General features: G+C 40.5%; 1 protein-coding gene across 2 annotated transcripts in view; it reads right to left on the bottom strand.

Annotated features, from left to right (window-relative positions):
- The window catches only part of LOC132969472 (carboxyl-terminal PDZ ligand of neuronal nitric oxide synthase protein-like), a 188,912-nt gene that overhangs the window by 8,950 nt on the left and 160,310 nt on the right, over positions 1 to 19,652 (bottom strand). For both annotated transcript variants that reach the window (XM_061034336.1, XM_061034337.1), the window contains exons 11-12: positions 919 to 1,115; positions 125 to 249 (exon numbers count right to left, since the gene is read on the bottom strand). In XM_061034336.1, coding sequence (XP_060890319.1) covers positions 125 to 249; positions 919 to 1,115 — 322 coding nt within the window. The remainder of the gene's footprint in view (positions 1 to 124; positions 250 to 918; positions 1,116 to 19,652) is intronic.

The raw sequence follows: 19,652 nt of genomic DNA, 5'->3' as shown, positions 1-19,652 counted from the left end.
CACTGATCCGTACCAGTCAGTTTGTGTCATCAAACCAGCAAGCTTCACGACACCTGACACCAGACACCAGCCCGAAAGAGAATTTAAAACAGTAAAAGTTTAATTTATGATGTTTTGTGTGTACCTGTTAGCGGTGGTGTGGTTGAGTTCGTCCATTCGGCTCCATACAGCACCAACACTCTTGTTAACCTCAGTTACCCCGATGTCCCCGAGGTGACTGGGCTCCTTTCTTCTTAACAAGTCGTTGACCTGAAGAAAGAAAGAAAGACAGATGAACAAAGAACGATAGAAAGAGAGAGAGAAACAACACAAGAACAAACAAAAGAAAGAAAGACAGACAAAAAAGATTGAGAGTAAAGAAGGAAAGAAAGACGGAACGAAAGGAAGGAAGACAGAAAGAAAGACAGAATAAAAAGAATGAACGCAAGACAGAAAGAAGGAAAGGGAGATCGAAAGAAAGAAAAATAAAAAACATGTAAAAATAGGGAAAGAAAGAAAGAAAGAAAGAAAGAAAAATGGACAAAACACAGACAGGAATAAAGAGTGAGTTAAAAAAGGAAATAAATAAAAATAAAGCAAATATCAAAGTAAAGAAAAGGAAAAGGACAAGGAAATGGATAGAAATAAGGAAAGAGGAGGACAATCAGGGAAAGACAGAACGGACAGAACGGACAGAACGGAAAGAAAAGAAAGGACAAAAACAAAAAAAAGAAATACAGAAATGAGGAAACAGGAGACACAAGTTGAGAGAAAAGGGGAAAGAAAGAGAAATGGAATGATTAGAAAAAAGATTAGAACAAAAGGTACTTTGATTCAAATGAAAATGAACAGAAAAAAAGGCAATGAAATCCTCTCTACAGCTCACACATCCAGAATAAAAAGAATGAATCCTTATGCTTTGTGGATGCTGGCATTTACCTTCGCGCCGACAGCCTTGCCCAGATTAATGGCATTTTTAAGCCTCTGTTGTCCTCCTGAGGATGGAGAGTCCGCGGCGCCTGACCCCAGATTGGGATTAGCAGATGCTGGGGAGCGTCTGGCCGAGGGCTGGCCCGGCCTCGAGGTCTGAGGACTCTGCTGCTGGGCGACGGAGTTCTCAAACATACCTTGATCGACTGTGAGGAAGAGAGAGAGAGAGAGGGAGAGCAGACAGAGGAGTTAGAAAGGCAGAGAGGTGAATACACGGCAGGATGTAGCAGAAGATTTGTATCAGCTTCAACGGCACGAGCTGTTGCAAAGCTGCAGAGCCTTCAAGCATGAGTCGGCACATATGGGATGTTTGCTTTGAAAATGAGATGCACAAACTCAGTGATCCAAAGAGGAATACCCTACTTAAATCCTGAAAATCCCCACAGCATTTTTCAGATTCCTCTTGTATCTCTGAAGCTTTGCTGGAAATACAAAGTCAGCAATATTTGGCAGAGGGGAGATCTTTTTTTTTTGGAATGGTAAACACCCTTATCTTAGAGGAGGGAACAACTCTACAGAAGTTGTTCGGATATCTTCTTTGGGACTTTTTTGGGTCTCAATAGTAATCCATTTGAACTGCTTTGAATTCAGGCTCACTAAAAGGAGCACAAGTATAAATATACATTTTCCTTAGTAAATATAAGTAATACCATTTATTTTTGAGGTCGTATGGTCACTAATAGAACAATGCTGTTTTTCTGAGTTGCTAACGTTATGTATTTGCGCCTCTCTTCTTCAGATACTGACATTGAACAAGAGAAGCCAAAAGCAGATAGTGCCCTCTGCTGGTTGAAAAGAGTATTGCAACTTACATTTTTGTCCAATCGATTGAAATTGTCCACATTTGTATCGGTTTTGTAGCGCGAGTAATCGTTACATCCTTTCCTGCAGGAGTTCACATTTAAACAAAACAAAATGCTATTTCTATCTGTATTCTCAACATCACATGGAGGCTCACAGCTTTGTTTATTTCATTGCCTTCACCAGGGACAGTGATTGCATTAACTTCACTCACACTTCCTACTCTTCTTCATATCTTTTCAGCTGCACAATAACTACTAGCATTCATTTTCATTTCAGTTTCAGCTTGAATGGGGGTATTAAAAAAAAATCTTAATGCTAGCACGTCAGGACTTTCTCAAGTTTTTATCTAATGCTGCATGAAGCATACAACTTTGTATGCGATTGCACCAATTTACAGATTTTTCTTAAAATTTGGTTGGAACACATCTAAGGGAAAGAGAGTTTCAGATATTCAAATAGATCATTTTTAGTGGAGTATGAGAAACCTCCTCCTTGGTAACTCTGCAGCTTTGCACAAAACAAACAGATGTTGCATCATTAGAGCAAAAGCCAAATGTATTTTATGAGAATGCTCACAACATTTGAGGGCCAGATGGCAGTGCTGTAACACTTTATGTAAGGACCATGAAATAATATATAGAACACAAGACTTCAGGCAATTGCAATGACACATGCACAGTAAAAATAAAATGAGGCAGAAATGGAACAAAATGCAGGATCAGAAACAGCAAAAAGTAAAAAGGAAGTTGAGGATGTTGCCAATCCACTTACGACAAAGTATCTTACCTGGGGAGAAATGTTTCTCGGCAAGCATTTAATGAGACATAAAAGTATCAGATTTCAGGTCATTTTACCTTTTAAGAAGCAGAGTATTGAGCTGTTTCTGCTTACTCAATAAAAAAAGCTTCTACGAGAGGACAAGGGATGGAAGTTAATGGCTAAAGGTTCAGTCAAGAGCTGCATAAACATGTCTGAAAGGTGGAACATCTCAGACAGATAAATGGGGAAAATGTTGCCATTTGGATTCAGGTGGAGCGCCAAAAAATCGGGTAACCTTGACTTCACTGTCCACACACAATTATTTCACTTACCCACCCTACAGATCTACAACAGTGCATTAGCCAGAGGCAGGAGGAGATGTGATCCAATAATATGAATCAACATGAAACAGAGGGCATGAAAAGTAACTTCAAGGAGACAGAGAGAAAGAGAGAGAGAGATATGAGAAGAACAGAGAGACAGATACACAACAGAGGAGCATGTAAGATGTCTACTGTTCAAACTTATGTAATAGACAAATCTGAAAAGTTATTTGTTGGCGCTTCCATCTTATGTTGGCCGTCTCTTAAAGAAGACTCGTATACTGTAAGGTTGCAGGTTAGCTCTGTAAGGCTGGCTTCCATGGCTAATCAGCGTTTATCAGATTGGGGGATAGGTGGGGTTGGGAGAGGCATGTCACAACCAATTATTTGGCCAAATAATCCCCAAGTGTTTGGTGTCAAAACAATTATTTTACTGCTCCTAATGGAGTTGCAGCCACCCCGACCTCAAATTGTAAATATCAAACACGTCTGATATCTACCATTATTGGGCAACTTCTGACGGAATACGTGCAACAATAACCAATGCGAGCGAACATACCGGGAAGCGTCACCATCCAGGCGTTGTGCACTTTTAGAGCTCACAAACATGGCATGCAGCAAACATTAACACAACTGCGCTCCGAGCCAAGTGGAATATTAAGAAAGAAGACCAGGTTGTGGAATTATGGCAACAGCTCGAGAGCCTTTGTAACGTCTCATTCAAGACATGCCGCAACAGGACAGCCAGCTGACGACGCTGATTGTCCTCCATATTTGCTTTTCTTCTGAAGCTGCGTTTGATCATGCAAGTTCCTGTGAGATCTCGCCTACAAATGGCAGGTGCGTTGTCTCGTCTAGTGGTTGAATTCAGAGGATTCTAAAATTTGTTAAAATGGTCCTCCTGTCTGTGGTCTCCCCCATTTTTTAAAATTGGTTAAGATATGAAAATGATCTAGTGTGTAGCCAGCCTTACAGTATGAACTTTAATCAAATAGCTAAAAGCCCAATATTTTTTTCCATTGGCACATTTCTTGCTGTCAGCTAGAGGTTGAGCTCACTGATTTCTCAGTATAAGATCTATGGAAACACCTTCTTGCCCATATGTTACCGTGACACAAAGGGTGCCTAATTTACATGATCTGGGTCTTTATTCAATGTCCCTGTTGAGTGTGAAGGTTATTCAGAGAGTACTGACTGTATATCACGGTCATCAAGTGAGCTCAGGATCAATAGTGACACACTGCGCAGGCTATTTAACATCCACATTGATCTCACCAGAGAACAAGGCCTCCATCTTTAACTACTAATGGAGATGTAATGGATGGAATTTGTAATGCGAGAAGGCTCCTTGGAGAACTTCATGAAGGACACGAGAAAGGCAAGGTGTTTGTGCATCATGCCTAACCAAACTGCTGCTCATTTGTTTGTGGGATTTAAAGATCGAATGTTTTGCAGTTATTCTCCACACTTGTCTTCAAAAAGCCATGCGGCTGAAAAGGTGAAACCTGCTGTTTGGAAACAAGCCCAGGTCTGGCTCATTTACACACAGATGTGATTTATTAGTAGTATTTATGACCATTTTCCCTGCCGCACTGTCCCCGAGCCAGCTTTAAAAACTCTGTGCTCTCGGGGGCTCCTGTGGACTCTAAACGAATGCAAATTTGGTCATTTCTCAAAGGCTGTCAAATAAAGTGATGCGTTCACATGCGCCGGTATACCCACAGCGGGTGGAGGTCAGACCGTCCTCAATAACGCAGGTTACAATAACTGCAATGACCTGGGAAATATAGAGTTTGAGAAATCCAAGACGTAATTAATAAAGACAACTTAATTAATATAGAAGTACGGCTAATTATGCAGGAGGGAGATTATGGTTTTAGAGTTGCATTTTCAGAAAAAGTAAAAGGAGAATGACTTCAACCAAGGTCCTCAGCCCAGAGTCGAACTGAGAAGAATTAGGTTTAAAAGGAGTAGGTCTTTCAAATCTGGCTAATAGGACGGTTTGTGGCTCCAACCTTCATAAACCGTCAACCATCATAAAACAAACAAAAAAAATTAAATAGGGCATTTAATCTATTTTTAAAGTCTAAAAATACAATCCGAACCAAAAGACCAAATCTAAGTGAGCGTGTTCTTTACACATGACGCTCATTCACTGCTTACACTAGAGACTTCATTCAGTGCGTCACTTCCTGCGCTGACATTTCCCCAGCAGCGTTCCCACCTCACCACTGAGGATTTCATCTGTGCAAACAGTTAATCTCTGTCGTCCTAATGAGTGCAGTTGGGACGTCCCCTGTGCTGCAGCCCTGCTGTGATTTAGGCTGATGAAACAGGTGGACATTTTTTTCCCCCCTCTTCTTCTACAAATCCTGCCGACTGAAGCATTAAAATGAGAGGATTAATTGTTGAGTCAGTCTGCACCGCAGCTTCGTCAGAGGTGGTGCATCAGTGAAGACTTTCTCTCAATCATATAATGCAGTGAAATATCTCGGCTGAATCTTTAAACACTCAGCGTCAAACTCAGCAACCAGTGTGAATATTTGAGTTCAGACCTGATAAGAACTTGTTAAAACAGCCAAACAGCAGTGTCCTTGTTTGAGAACAAACAGAAAGTGAGCAGGAAGTCTTTTAAAACAACGGGCACAATTTAGTATTCAGTGTTGTTCATGGCAACATGCATGAAAAAAAGATTAGTAGAGTTTAAAACAAGCTTTGCAAGTTGGTGACAAAGCTTCAGCGACAGCCTAAAAAACGAAATTATAGGATTAAAAATATCGTCTTTAAACACAAAGAAAGTGGCATAAAAACATCAGAATATGACTGTTGTTGCATGTCTGTGAGTTCAGCATTGACTGGAGTATAACTCAGTCAAGAGGTTAGCATGACTCAGCTAAAAAATAAACACAGCCTAGTGGTTGCTGCCCCAGCTGACAAACTTTGAACCACAGCAGTGGTTTAAAAATTGTGCACATTTCGCCATGACTGTATAGGTAACCTCCCTAAGGGGGGCGCCACCTGACAGCACTTCCTCGCCATGCCCCGCAAAGCATCGCATGCATTTAACTGCTGTGCAATTGTTTGTCAATAAAAGTTACCGAAGGAAATGAAGAGGAAAGGTCTGTGTGGGAGTGAAAAAAAGAAAGAGGAAAAAAGGAGGAAGACATTGTTTGGAGGGTTCCCGCAATGAATTTTTGCTTGGGGCCCCGACAGACTGTAGAATTGCCACTGCGCGCTCCATGTTCAGAGGCTACAGTCCTCAAAAGCGGGCGGCCCGGGTTCGAATCTGACTTGGGCTACTTTCCTGCATGTCATTCCCCACTCTCTCTCTCTCTCCCTTATGTTATGTCTGACCCCGTCCACCGTCCTTTCCCTCAAATAAAGGCCAAAAAATGAATAAAAATCTGTATGCACATATGCACAGTTATTCGACAGCAAAAAGTGGGAGTTGGCTCGAGGGCTTCTCGGCTGTTTATTCAAATGTAATTTCAGTATGGCAGCTCTACACTGACCTCATGCAGAGTCTTTGCTTTATTTCTCCTTCTCCACAAACCCTCCTTCCTTTTGTAATCACAGTAAAAATAAAAAAATAAAAAAAAAATAAAAAAAAAGCTATGGAGACTTTACCAGCAGAGAACTCCTGCAGCCTGTTTGTTTATCTCTGGAGGACTGTGTAACTCTGTCAGATTACTGTGTGGGTTCTGTTTGTCAAATTCTCTTTTAATTACAAACCGGCCTGAAGGATTTCAACTGCCGTAATTATCCTTCATTAACCACCAAAATGAGCAATTCTTCATTCATCTCCAGGAGCGTCTGTGGATTAACAGCGTTCTTCAAACAGTCCGATTAGAAACAAACACACATACAGAACCTTTATGTTGTCATAAAAGCAAAGCTGAACGCCGTCTTTTTCAGTGTGTAATCCCTCTTGTACTCTCAGGTGCTTTGTTGTTAAACTGCAGTCATTTCATCACATGTAATCTGTCACTTGCACACCCTGCAGAATAAACAAGATAAAGAGGAAGAAAGAAACAAAGTGGTGCACAAATCTGAAGCAGACAGCTCTCACTCCCACTCGTGTTCCAAATGGGCTGGAAAAAAAAACTGAAGCCATAACGCAATCCTGCGCAACATGAGCGAAAGGAAAATATATGTTAATCAAACAGTAGAATGAAACTTTAGTTGAACAAAGTCCGGTGTCATAAAAAGAAGCAGGAGCAGCGTTAAAGGTGACATAACATTATCATCATAGGTACTGAGTGACACATAGAAGTCGATGTTCAATGGGGAATTTTCCAGAAGTTGGTGCAGCCAGATTATGATCTTAAATCGAATATAGTGGGCAAAAAAACCCATCAAACAATTAAAAAATGATTTCATGGCTACACAAATCAGGTCCAAAGCATTTAACAGGAAGCTCTGCAAAGACTATTCCCAAGAAGTAAAGACAACTCAATCGACATCCATGCATCTTAAGATGTTAGGCTGATTGTAAACAAAGACCAATTGTTCAAACAACAAATACATTAAAATATTAAATATAATAATATAATATATAAAAGAAGAACTGGTGTAAGCAGCTCTGTGTGTGCTAGCTGGGTTAGCTTTGGATAATAAATTAGAGAGACATGAAGAGAAATCAGGATTTTGTGGACGTGTGAGAGTTAATATGTTGTTTGTGGCTTACATGACATGATGACATTGGCATGATGTTCTCTGTTTATGTGTGGACGTTTGTTTGTTTCTACTTGTTTTACTAATTCATTTTGCTTTAAACGCAGCTAACTGTGTGCGGCACTGGAGTCCAAGACAAATTTCACCACAAGGGGGAAAATAACTTGTATCATATCGTACTGTAACATATCGTAAGGTATCATCTTGTATTGTCTGTGTCGTATCGTATCACACTGCATCTGATGTTGATTGATCAACAATCACAGTCATTGCTCGTACCCATGTGATTTCAAATGCTGCTTCTCACAGTGTGGGGAACATCCTGTCAAACATGACTGCAAAACAAAAGCAGCTGACCGGCTGTTTTTGGGGCTTTTAGGACCACGCAGGAACGAGCAAACAGCAGTTTTACAGAGAGAGAAAGATATTTATCTCTGAGAGGAGGTGTGGAGCCTCAGCTGACCTTTAGATAAATGAACTGAAAAGCAAGTGCAATATGTGATTAAGACATTTGTTTTCCTGGTGTTAAGCTGCTTATTAACCAGTCGTTTAAACAGACAAAGTCCCGACCCCACGCACATTCTATTAATGGTGTCATGTTTGATTTTCTCAGGGCAGGTCGTTTTGAGAGTCGTTACAGAACCTGCTGGTTTTTGTAATACAGAGAACTCAGCTCCATCCACTTTGTTTCTAAATGTTTTCTCTACAACAATGTTATCCTGCAGCGTCATCCTTTATCCTAATGAGCAGTAATGATGAATCATGATGTAATTACGATGATAGGTCCATCACAAACGGTCCAATCAGCTCCCATCATCGTCCTCTGACTGACTCCTCTCTCTCTCTCTCTCTCTCTCTCTCTCTCTCTCTCTCTCTCTCTCTCTGGCTCAGAGCAGGCAGACAGTGAGAGGCTGTAATTAGCTCGACTCGGCTTTGGCATCACCGTTCAAAGTGCCAAACTGTGAGCTTTGTTCTAAGCTGAGGGTAACCCACTTCTGTCAGCGAGACGCAGCACACACACACACACACACACTCATGATATCTAGTGAAAAGTGTCATTTCTTTGTTACTGAACAATCGTGACGAAGAGGTTCAAATTATTTTAGATTTCTATCAAAACGCGAATGAGATCTTGACTATAAGAAAAATTTTCAAGAAGTCAAAAAAGTCTGATATGACTCTCCTACGATTGACTGATTGATTTCATTTGATTATTGTGTCATTCATGAACATTAAGCACATCCCTAAACGGGCTTACAACACACCATCATGAATACAAAAAGACCAGGAAACAAAATCACACATGAGATAAACCCTTCCTGATGTCTCTTCCAGGCTTGATGTTTGATTTCTATTCAAATAAATAAGCGCTCTGAAGATAGATTTCACTAACTTACAATCCAAAGTCCTGTAGCTTAAAACGTTTCACTCAGTCTGCTCATGAGCGAAGAGAAGTCCAGAAGGAACAAGTGAAGGAAGGAGACTGAACGATCAAGCTCCAGACTGCAATATGAAACTTTACATTTAAATCAACTTTCCAATGGAAATGAACACAAGTTTTCAGATTTGTTTCCATTAAAAAAAGAGGGCAATGACAATGACGGTAATTGTCTTGATGGTTAATTCACAATTAAACGTTTTACATATGGCAGCTGCACCCAAAATACATTTTGATCAATTCGATAGACTGGTGAAACTTTTTTGAGGACCCATTTGGAGACTTATAAATACATCTATAAAAGTGACAATATGTCACTTTTCCACCTTATAATCTTAGTTTCAAAGTTGATCTAGCAGCACAATACATTTCACATTTCTACAGAGAGCCCAAGTCACCTGCTTTTAGCTCTGTGTAACTTTAGCAGCGGAGCTCCTGCAAGGAATTTGTACGTCTTTACAGCACTAGTTCACACACCAGCCTTCAGCTAAAAAGAAGACCGTTAGGTCGTCTCGATACTGTTTGATAGGATTTTCTAAGGCTGAGACACGGAAGAGGACGGTGACGGATGAAGCTAAGAAGAGAAAAGGAGAGAATGATAGTGCAACAAGCTGGACTAGACCAAATATTGGACAGGCTTTTACATGCAGGCAAGAGCTTCACAAAACAGTAGGCTGCAAGTCTGACACATCATAGCCGTCAACGTGTACCAAATCAAATTGCGCCATAATCTTCCTTTAAAGAAATTGACCCCAGTGAATATTAACTGGTGTAAAACCTGGATACATATAAATATATATATATATATATATATATATTTATATATTTCAGGTTGAGGACCATTGGGGAGCTACAAATGTTCATTAGGAATGACAGCTTTGGATAATCCTCTTCTCTTAAAAAAACAAGAATAACTTGGAGACATGTGAAGAGAAATCAGGATTTTGTCACTTTACTCCAAAACTGATACAAATACAAAACATGTTTTCCTGTATGTCATGACTGTCAACATTTCTGCAGCATGGATTGAAATATTTGGTGAAAGTTGCTCCTCTGTTTTATTTCCCTTGATATGCTGAATTGATCGAGCCCTGCATGTTGACCGGGGAGAGCAGGGTGCTATAATATTACGGGCAAAGCTGCTTCAGAGCGAGACGCTGTGAGGGACGCTGAAACGCTCCCACTTGAAGACGCAAAAAAAAACACACTAATCTTCAGGGCAGACGGGGTCATTATCAGTGATGTATTAAATTAGAGCTCCTCATTCTGCTACATTAACATGTGCACGTGTGTGTGTGTGTGTGTGTGTGTGTGTGTCGATGTGTGAGAGGAAAACTATACCTGAGGTTTGAGAGGGTGGAAGAAAAATAGCTCCTGCTCTCACACAGACGAGAGGTGAAGCTGCTCATCTATTTTTTACCTGGCTTCATTAGAACATGAATGATTAAAGTGGAGGGGGGAGGCTCTGGTGGGGGGGTCTGTCTCAGACTGATGAGGGATCGTATTTATGGGAAGGATTAATGGAGGAAGTTTCTGGTTTTTCCGACTGACACCCCCAACTTTCTTATCATCTCTCTCTCTCTCCCTGGAAAGTAGAGCCCATCTGGATTCCACTTTCAGTTTGAGGAGGACAGAACGACTTCCTCTTCATACAAAATGTACATTTACTAAAAAGCATATAATTTTTTTGGAGAGGATGTTGTAGGATTTTTTAAAGGCTCTATTTAAAACAATCATTATCATTACTCCGTCATCCAAACATTGACAGGCTTCAAAACTCCTCTTCAGAAAACCACTGGATGATGCGCAGCTTTTTTCTCTGTTTACATCATTTCTTATTGAATATTTATGGAGAAAATAAGACATGTCTCGAGTTGTGGAAAGCTTGATTGACATGTTATGAACATTTTCTGATATTTTATGAAGGGAACAAGCACAAGCTTTGGGTTTGGATAAAAAAAAAGATTAAAAAATTGAGGTCATTGTGAAAAGAAATACAAAAAAACACACAGCAAGAGACGAGATCTGACGTATTGACAGTCAAGATGTTCACTGAATAAGGTTGTTATACGGTTTCCATTTCAAACTACATCTGCACTAGTATTTTACTTTTGGGTGGCTGCTTGTACGGCTAAAAGAGAATACATTCATCAAATATTAATTAAAAACATGATAAACACAATTCTTCATAAATTGAGCACACCCTGAAATTAAGTTGCCATAATCTGATAATTTGTATCCCCTAACATCTGAGTTTTAATTAAGCTGAATTATCTTCAGTAATCTGTGTTTCCATCATGTCTAAATCAGATCCTCCACAAGAATTATGGCACTAGAAAATCATCTCAGCGTTATCTAATAACACAAATATCTCCAGTCCCCGAAAGTAACGCCATCACAGCTGTAAGCTGTGCAGATGTCTCAGGCTCCTTCTACAGAGCTGACCTGCCCTGTCATGTCACACCCTCCTCTTCTTGAACAGAGCCTGACTTATCGTAAACAAAAGCCAGGCAGCCAACTTTGAATTCCATCCCACGAGAAAACATCTTTCAGCATCTATCTCGTGGTGACGGGCCGAGCCTCCCGCTCTGACCCCCTCCGTCTCAGGGGGAAAACAGACGCTCCATTGATAAAACACACACAGTCTTCTCCTCTTCCTCCACCCACTCCTCTTCATCTTCTTCTTCTTCTACCTTTCCTTCCACTACCTGAGGTAACCTTTCCAAACACTGCACCTCTGTTTTCCCTTTGGGTAAAAACACAGCATTTAGGCGACCTGACACCAAAACTTCTGTGAAGTTCTTACACTATGACTTTGACTGTGCAGAGCTCAAATTCTCCATTGCAACTCATACGAATAAATCTCCAGTTTAGTCATGCAATGATAAATCCTGGACAATCTCCACTGAATCCGATACTACTGATTGCATTTTAGTCAACATGGTTGAGCTGAAGACGAGGTGGGCCGTTCTTCTCTGACTGTTCAATCGAAAAACCATTACTGCAGCACTCCTCGGTCTCAGCTTTTTGCCTCCAAATCATCTTAAAAACACTTCAGACAGACAAAGAGGCTGCAGGGTTCAACACACTCTATACGCTCTACTTTAAAAAACGTGTTTCTTTTTAATAATTGTTGGTGGATCATGGGGCTTGGGGCCACATCCCGCCTCGAACGGGGTGCATGAGAGGGTCTAAAGACTGTGGACTTCACAGATTCATTACTGTGCGAAGTCTCAGGTCATCGTTGTTAAGATGAACCCAGAAAATACAAGAAGTATATACATCATAGAAACATTTTTTTATTTCAAAATACGATGCCATCTATAGGCAAAAGTAAATAAATAATTTGACCTCTTTCTGCACTTTGAGCTCTTTTGGTAAGACTGTCTTGAAGCTTTCTCATCTTCTAGTATTTTATACCAGACTTCTTCCAGCACTTCACACATTTATTTGTTAGATTTAGGATGTCTTTCAATTATTTTTCTGTCCATACTGACTCGTTAATGTTCAGGTCTAGACTCTGTATAAGAAAGTCCATGACTGTTTTTCTCTCAAAGTTTAAATTAACTGCAATAGCAGTGTGCGTGGGATAGCTATCATGCTGCAAAATAAAAATGTTCCAAATCAGCCCTTGGCAATATGAATCTTAATATCGTTGCTTAAACAATAAATCTATGCCGGCCTAAGACTTGTGCAGAGAACTGTATACAGGGTATATATATTTTACGTTTTTGGTGATGCACCCATTTGTTCTTGAGATACTTCAGTTTTTTTACCAAAGATGTGGACTAACTAACCATCCATCCATTATCTATACCACTTTTCCCATTCAGGGTCAAACCAACTCCAGCTGCCATTGGGCGAAAGGCACCCTGGACGGGTCGCCAGTCCATCACAGACATGACATATAGAGACAGACAACCAGCCACACTCACATTCACACCTAACAGCAATTTAGAGTCACCAATTAACCTTAAAAATTTGTCTTTGAACTGTGGGAGGAAGACCGGAGTACAGGGAGAGAACCCACCAACGAGGAGAACATGCAATCTCTCCGACAGATGGGGATTCTAACCAGGAACCTTCCCACTGTGAGGCAACAGCGCTAACCACTGCACCACTGTCCAGCCCAGTGACTAACCAACATTGCAATTGAAAACATAATTTTCATTTTCAATCCATGTTTTATTCAGAGTTGCGTTTTTTTTTTATAGACGTATGATATGCTGTCAACACATTTCAAGTCTCTGTGTGAAAGCATCAACAGTAAACGTCTGTCTTGGTGACATGCTTCCAGACTGCATGATGCATTGGGAGAAACCCATCATAAAAGATGGTTTGATCCTTTTCCAGCCTCTCTAATTACTGCAGCCTCATCAGACTACAATGCATTGCAGCCACAGCGGCTGTAATGAAAGGGAACACGTACGTTATTCCAAGCTGGGTGAAGCATGTTCTCCTTTAACTTGCTTTACTGTTACCGTAATCTCACGCTTTAACCTCTACACATGCATGTAGAAATCCACAGAACGGGTTCAACTCCACTTTTCTGGCAATTGTTCATGAACATTCTGGGAAATTACTGATGCAGTCAAGGCGGTTATTTACAAAACTTTATCGGAAAACTATTCCGGAGACATTTTCACATGTGGTTTTAAAGACAGTTTTCTGATAACATTGCTGCTGAAATATGTTTAAGTTTACATGGGTAAGCTTTTGAAATGAGAAATGTGTACTCTGTACAAGCTGACATTATCTTACATTTTGGTGATATTGAGGGCACTGCCTTTGGGAGGAAGAATTGGGCAGGGGGAGGAGGAGGAGGACAAAAATGAGACACCATTTAAAAAAAAAAAAAAAAAAGCTGGCTTCAGGTCTGAAGGTTGTAGCCAGACATGTTTGGGTGCTCTCACTCTCGTCTCTGTCCACAGTCATCAGATCAATAATTAATTTAGCCATTTGCCTCATCACTGTCTGTCTGACCCCGAAGCTCCCTGGAGTGTGAGCGTCTGAGGTCTGATCGTACAAGTGTAGCCGTGGATGGAGGTGAAAAAGAAAAACCAGGCGGGGATAGTTGTCAGTTGTTTGAGCATTGGGTTTCTCTTTTGGGGTTTTTGGCCTTGTTCTTTTATTCTTTGTTTCCAACATCCTCCTCTCTTCTGGTTTCAGTTTGCCGCAATATTTCACAATGGTTCAGCATGCTCTTGCTCCCATTCAGTGACTAAATAATGAAATGGAGGATGTTGGATTATAATGTCTGGCTCCCAGTCGGCGTTCCAGTTTAGCTCCAAAGGTTTTGGAAAATGAAGTCTTTTTAATTCAACTGGGAAAACATTTTCATTAAGTCGCTGGCTCTGCATCGGAGAGCTCTGTATAAAAAAGATGTCCCAGTTGTGATAAAAGATCTTTACCAGTAAGGAAACTTAAAGGTTAGCCTGCTACCGCATCCTGCACAACTTTTTTATTGCACACCTCTCCAATGTTAACCATGATTAACATGTGATGTCGCTTCATTTTGTCTGTTTTATTGTGAATATTTTGTGTTTTTACAAGAGTGTTTAAAGGCGTTATAATTGTTTACACTACAATATCTAAATGGACTAAATGGGTGAGTAGCAGAGAGAGTCACTCCCATGATTTCCCGCCAGCCTCCACGTCATATTTTGTTGCTGTTTTGATTGAGAGCCCCCTGGTGGTGGAATTTACATACTGTGTGTTTAAAATGTGGATTAAAATGTGTCACCTTGTGTAAAAGAGTTACTTGGCATGTATTTGCACACACAACAACGCTAAGACACATTTCTTCCTTTTGCTAGATATCCATTCATAGGGTAACACAGTGAAAGTCAAACTATTAAAAGATTATCTCCAGACCTCTTATTTTTATCCACATCGTAATATAAACACAAAAGGCCTAAAAACAAGTCAGACCAACCAGCAGCAGCTCATGTTTTACCTTAACAAGAAAGTGTGAATAAAAGGGGGGAGGGGAGGCTTCCACATGTCTGAGTGTCTTATCTTTAGTCTTCACATCAAACTGTGAAAAGATTCAATTTAACAGACTAAAAGCTCAAAATGATCAAAGGTGTCCCTTGTCTTCCTCATCAGTTCTCGCTTGTTCTCTGAGCTCGACATCCATCCCTTTTAATACAGCCTGTGCGTCAAACATTCGTCAACCGTCTTTTGTCAGCGTTAAAATGAAGCAACACAAAGGAAGCTTGAAAAGTAAAAAAAGCAGAAATGGGACATGACAGACAGATGTGGCTGAGACAGACCTGAAGCTGCGCTGATATCCAAGATCACTTTTGCTCTTTTAGCCTTTTACATCTGGAGCCCCACACGTTCCAGATTATAAAACCTCCCCCGAGCCGACACTAAGCATGGCCTGCAGCTATGCATCATGGGAACATCAAAGCAAATCGCCACCACATCCAGATGTTGGTGCACGGCTGAAACGTAATCAGAACATGCGGGCGGCTAAAGTCCCTACTGTCTCTGCATGTGTACGCACATGTGTATGAAAGGTGAAGTGAATGCACAAAAAAAACAGCCCCAGTGGAAGTTAAATGTGAAGATGGAGGGAATTGAAGAGGTTAGGGACATCAGTCACTATGTTTTCACTAATAAAACCCAGTGTCACAGTCAAAGCGGACTGAGCAGCAGACATGCTTGTCACAATCTTTGTGAGAACTCGGCTGTTTGTCTCCGATCATTCAACTCTGAGCTCAGAGGATTAATTGCTCTTCTTTAAAAGTCCCTTTATTCCCTCGGCTCTGCTGCTGCAGACATGGTCATGATTAGCTTGCAGAGCAGTGATGGTTCTGCTGTGAGTGTTTGTTTATATGTGACCCGCTAACCCTCTTGTGTCTCTGTCAGCACTGCTACACATCAACAAACAACCCACGCTAACACCTCACAAGCACAGTGAATGCTCTTCTTTGTTTGTGTACGTGTGTCCAATAAGAACAAAACACTCAGCTATACGGATAACGTTATTGAAAAGTTATGTGTATGGACAACTGAACAACTTCCATGGAAACCCATATATTACAACCATATCTCATGTTTAAACCACTGGCATTAATCTGCTGCTATAACAGCCTTGACTCGTCTAGTTTCATTCAGGCTTTTCAATTTATTTGAGCTCCGTCCCGGTTGGATTTTGGTCCCATTCAGCCATAAGCCTTATAGTGTAGTCAGCCACTGATGATCTCAAATTAACAGCGACCACTCATAATACGAGGTGTTGACCTTATTGGATTAACATTGGAATCTTTGATATGAATGTGGTACAAAAAACATGGTTGCTTTTGAGAAAAATGAATCCAGTGTAGGCCACCATTGTTGTTTACATTGCAGTGCAGTAATAATAATATCGAGACCATCGTCATCATCATCATTAAGGTCGTAGATATTCATGAAAGAGCTGGGTCTTTAGCTTTTTCTTAAAGGTGCAAAGGGACTCTGCAGATCGAATGGAGTTTGGATGTTCGTTCCACCACCGGGGGGCAACAGGTCATTGAGCCAATGTTTTTATGCCAGGTGTTAATTTGTCCATTGATTCCACTGATCAAATGTGTTACTGTAAGTTTTAGGTCAAACAAACGTCTTGATATATTGCGATCCGGTTTTTATTCTTTGTTTTCTGTCTGTTTAATTTGAGCTCTGTGAAGCACTTTGGGATGCATGATTGTATGAGAGGTGCTTAATGAATAAAGTTGAGCTGAGTTGAAATGTCTCTTTAAAGTCATGAATGTGTTGGACCATTGGGGGTTTATATTTGAAAAGCAAGTAACACAACTGCTTTACTGCACTGTTGGATTTTTAATATGACTTTTACATCCTTCGCTTCATCGTAAAGATGAAATCCAATTTGCTGTATAACTGAACCAATGTAATAAAAATGTTCACTCTTCTTGTCTTTACATAGTAAACGTCATCGCCAAACAAATTTCCGATGCAGAGTACAGTGCAGGTTTGTGTGTGTGTGTGGTAGAGTGAATTCCTGCAGGTGACAGACTGAGCTTGTAAAAGAAGAGTATTGATTGGAGCTGCTCTCTTGCTGTCCGAGCAGTTAACCCCAGTTTCAAACAACACATGCATGTGTCGGGGAAATCGATATACAAGTCACCAAAGCTTGCTCTGGGGTGTTGGTTGGCCACTTGGCCCTGTGATGGCACCGACAAGCCCCATCGGACATTAAATTAATTCTGAGAGGAAGAAGGAAACCGCAGAGTGTGTGAGAGAGACGAACAGACAGAGAGAAAGATTTAAGCTCCACTCAGCAATTAATCTTCTTAAACACAGTGCCTGATAGAACAGTGATTTTAATTCTTTAGATTTCTGTTTGAGGGCCTGATATGAACATAAATTTATGGAGATAAATTAAACATAAAGTAACATAATAAAGGACACTAGGATTGCTTTTTTAAATGGAGCTCTCTGGAGAGACTAGTTTGTTGATGTGAGTCTATTTAAAAGGCTGAAATGTGAAACACATCAGCCGAGTCTGAGAGTATCATGTCATTTAATGAGCATCAATTGATACCTGTAGCTAACAAAAAAAAGCACATCCAAAACGGCAAACAAGTATGAAAGACAGAGCAGCTATGTGATTACGTGCTCATCTGGTGCTCATTCAGGGAGCAAATGAGATCAAATTGCTACTTTCTGAAGCGAGTTGTCATCATGTCGCTTTGTACAGGGATTTGTTTTTGATTAGTCTCTGCAGGAATGTTAAAAAACCGCAGCTGGATTCAAATTCAATAGAGCCAATAGAGAGACACATCACTGTAGAAGTTTGCTGGAAAAAAGGATCTTAATTTGTAGATGACTTGAAATGGCTTACTGTAGACGTGCAAAAATGAATTTTAAGACTCTTCCAGGGCCTTCAGTCGGCCTGTCACTCCACACTGAGGGTGCTTTTACACCTGAAAGTCAAGTTAAGAATCATAAAAAGCTCTGGAGAGTTTAGGCTGATGTGACAGTATTCCAAGCATCAGTATGTAGACACAGCAGTTAAAAAAACAGGTTTGATTTGAGAGGCTATATTAGACTCGTTTAAGTTTTATATCTTCCACTGTGAAGTCTCTGTAGTAGCGTTGCATGATTTACATTTCTTTGGTCTGCAGTTTATTTTCATCATTCCAAAAGGGAAACAGGAGGACCAAGGTTGCAGATACACAAACCATTGTTATGATAAATAAGCACTTTTCCTACCATCACTCAGAAGGTTTCAAACTTTCTTCCAAGAGTGTGAAAATGGCACTGTGTCTGTCCTTGGCGTTCACAATGATTTCTCTCACAGACGGGCTCAGCTGCAGATTCAACATGTTTAATCAGCTGAAGAACGAGGCAGAAAAGGGCAGACTGGTGCTAGCATGTTCATGAAAAACTGCAAAAAAGAAGAGCTATAGATGCTAAACAAAGGCCTGTCATCTGATTTTATTTTAATTTTATTTGACATGCATTTTATAAATCCCTGAGGGAAATTCTGGTTTACACTGTGTTATTGAGGGACATGCTTCTCACACACATACAGTAGGCCTGAAATGCACACATGCAAGAAACAGGACCTGTGGACATGTATTAGTGGAGAGACGTCAGAGTGGGGATGCTACACAGGGAGCAACCCAGGGCATGTTGGGGGGTCAGTGCCATACTCAGGGGCACCTCAGCAGTACTCCAGATAACAGACCAACTTCCATATTTTGGTGTGCACCAGGATTTGAGCCTACTAGCCTCTAGTTCCCAACCCAAGTCCCTTTTGGGTACATTGAAGTATATACATGCAAGAGTGAATTAACCCCCAACTGCATTATGTGTTACTCTGACTTTGAGAAATTCAACCTAGTACAATTGCAGTTGGTTTAACATGTTCACGTGTATTTTAAAAGTCCAGTTTACCTGCACTAACAAAATAAATTGACTTTTTGTAAAGTCATGTAGACATACTGAATGCTGCTTTGTGTTTCCTCTAGAGCCCTTGGACTACAAATATGTCTGCCAGATTTCTTCTGTAGATGCTTAAAGCACATTAAAATGTACAGATTGGTGTCAAATGCCCCAATCATCAGCTGACACTGAAGTATAGCGAATGGACAATATAGATCTCACATTTGCACTCCAGCAAACACAAACACACACCTTCTTCTTGCCAGAACTCGACTGTATCACATAAATTCATTAGCGTTCAAATCAATACCTTGTTAAGAATGTAGGATTGAGTTCAAACTTTTTAACATTACCCAATGTGCCACACAAAGAAAATCAAAAAAGAAACTAATCTTCCCTTTCTCCAGCGTGTGAGCTCACTGCAAACCCCTGAATGGAGGGTTAATTACAGTCGATCATTTCAGAAAGCGGCTCTTCATAATCCTTTCTCCACAACAAGTCCTTCCCTGACCTCCAGTATGTCTGTTCAGGTAGAAGGCCAAGTGTTGTTTCTGTATAAGCATATTACCAGCAGATAAACCAGCACCAAGAGACTGTTAAAAAAAAAAAACCCACACATCATGTCTGACATTTAAGAGAGGTCGGAGGAAGAGCTGGGTTCAAATGATGACAGGAGAATAAGGTTAAGGTTGAACACTTGTGAGAGAAATATAGATTATGTGGAAGGAAAGAGAGAGAACCTGGAGTATTTACCCAAGAGGCTAGAGAAGAGAAAAGTGTCAAAAGCAGGC

Source organism: Labrus mixtus, chromosome 3, assembly GCF_963584025.1.
Source record: "Labrus mixtus chromosome 3, fLabMix1.1, whole genome shotgun sequence".
NCBI lineage: Eukaryota > Metazoa > Chordata > Actinopteri > Labriformes > Labridae > Labrus > Labrus mixtus.
This window is presented reverse-complemented; position numbering and strand designations above follow the sequence as displayed.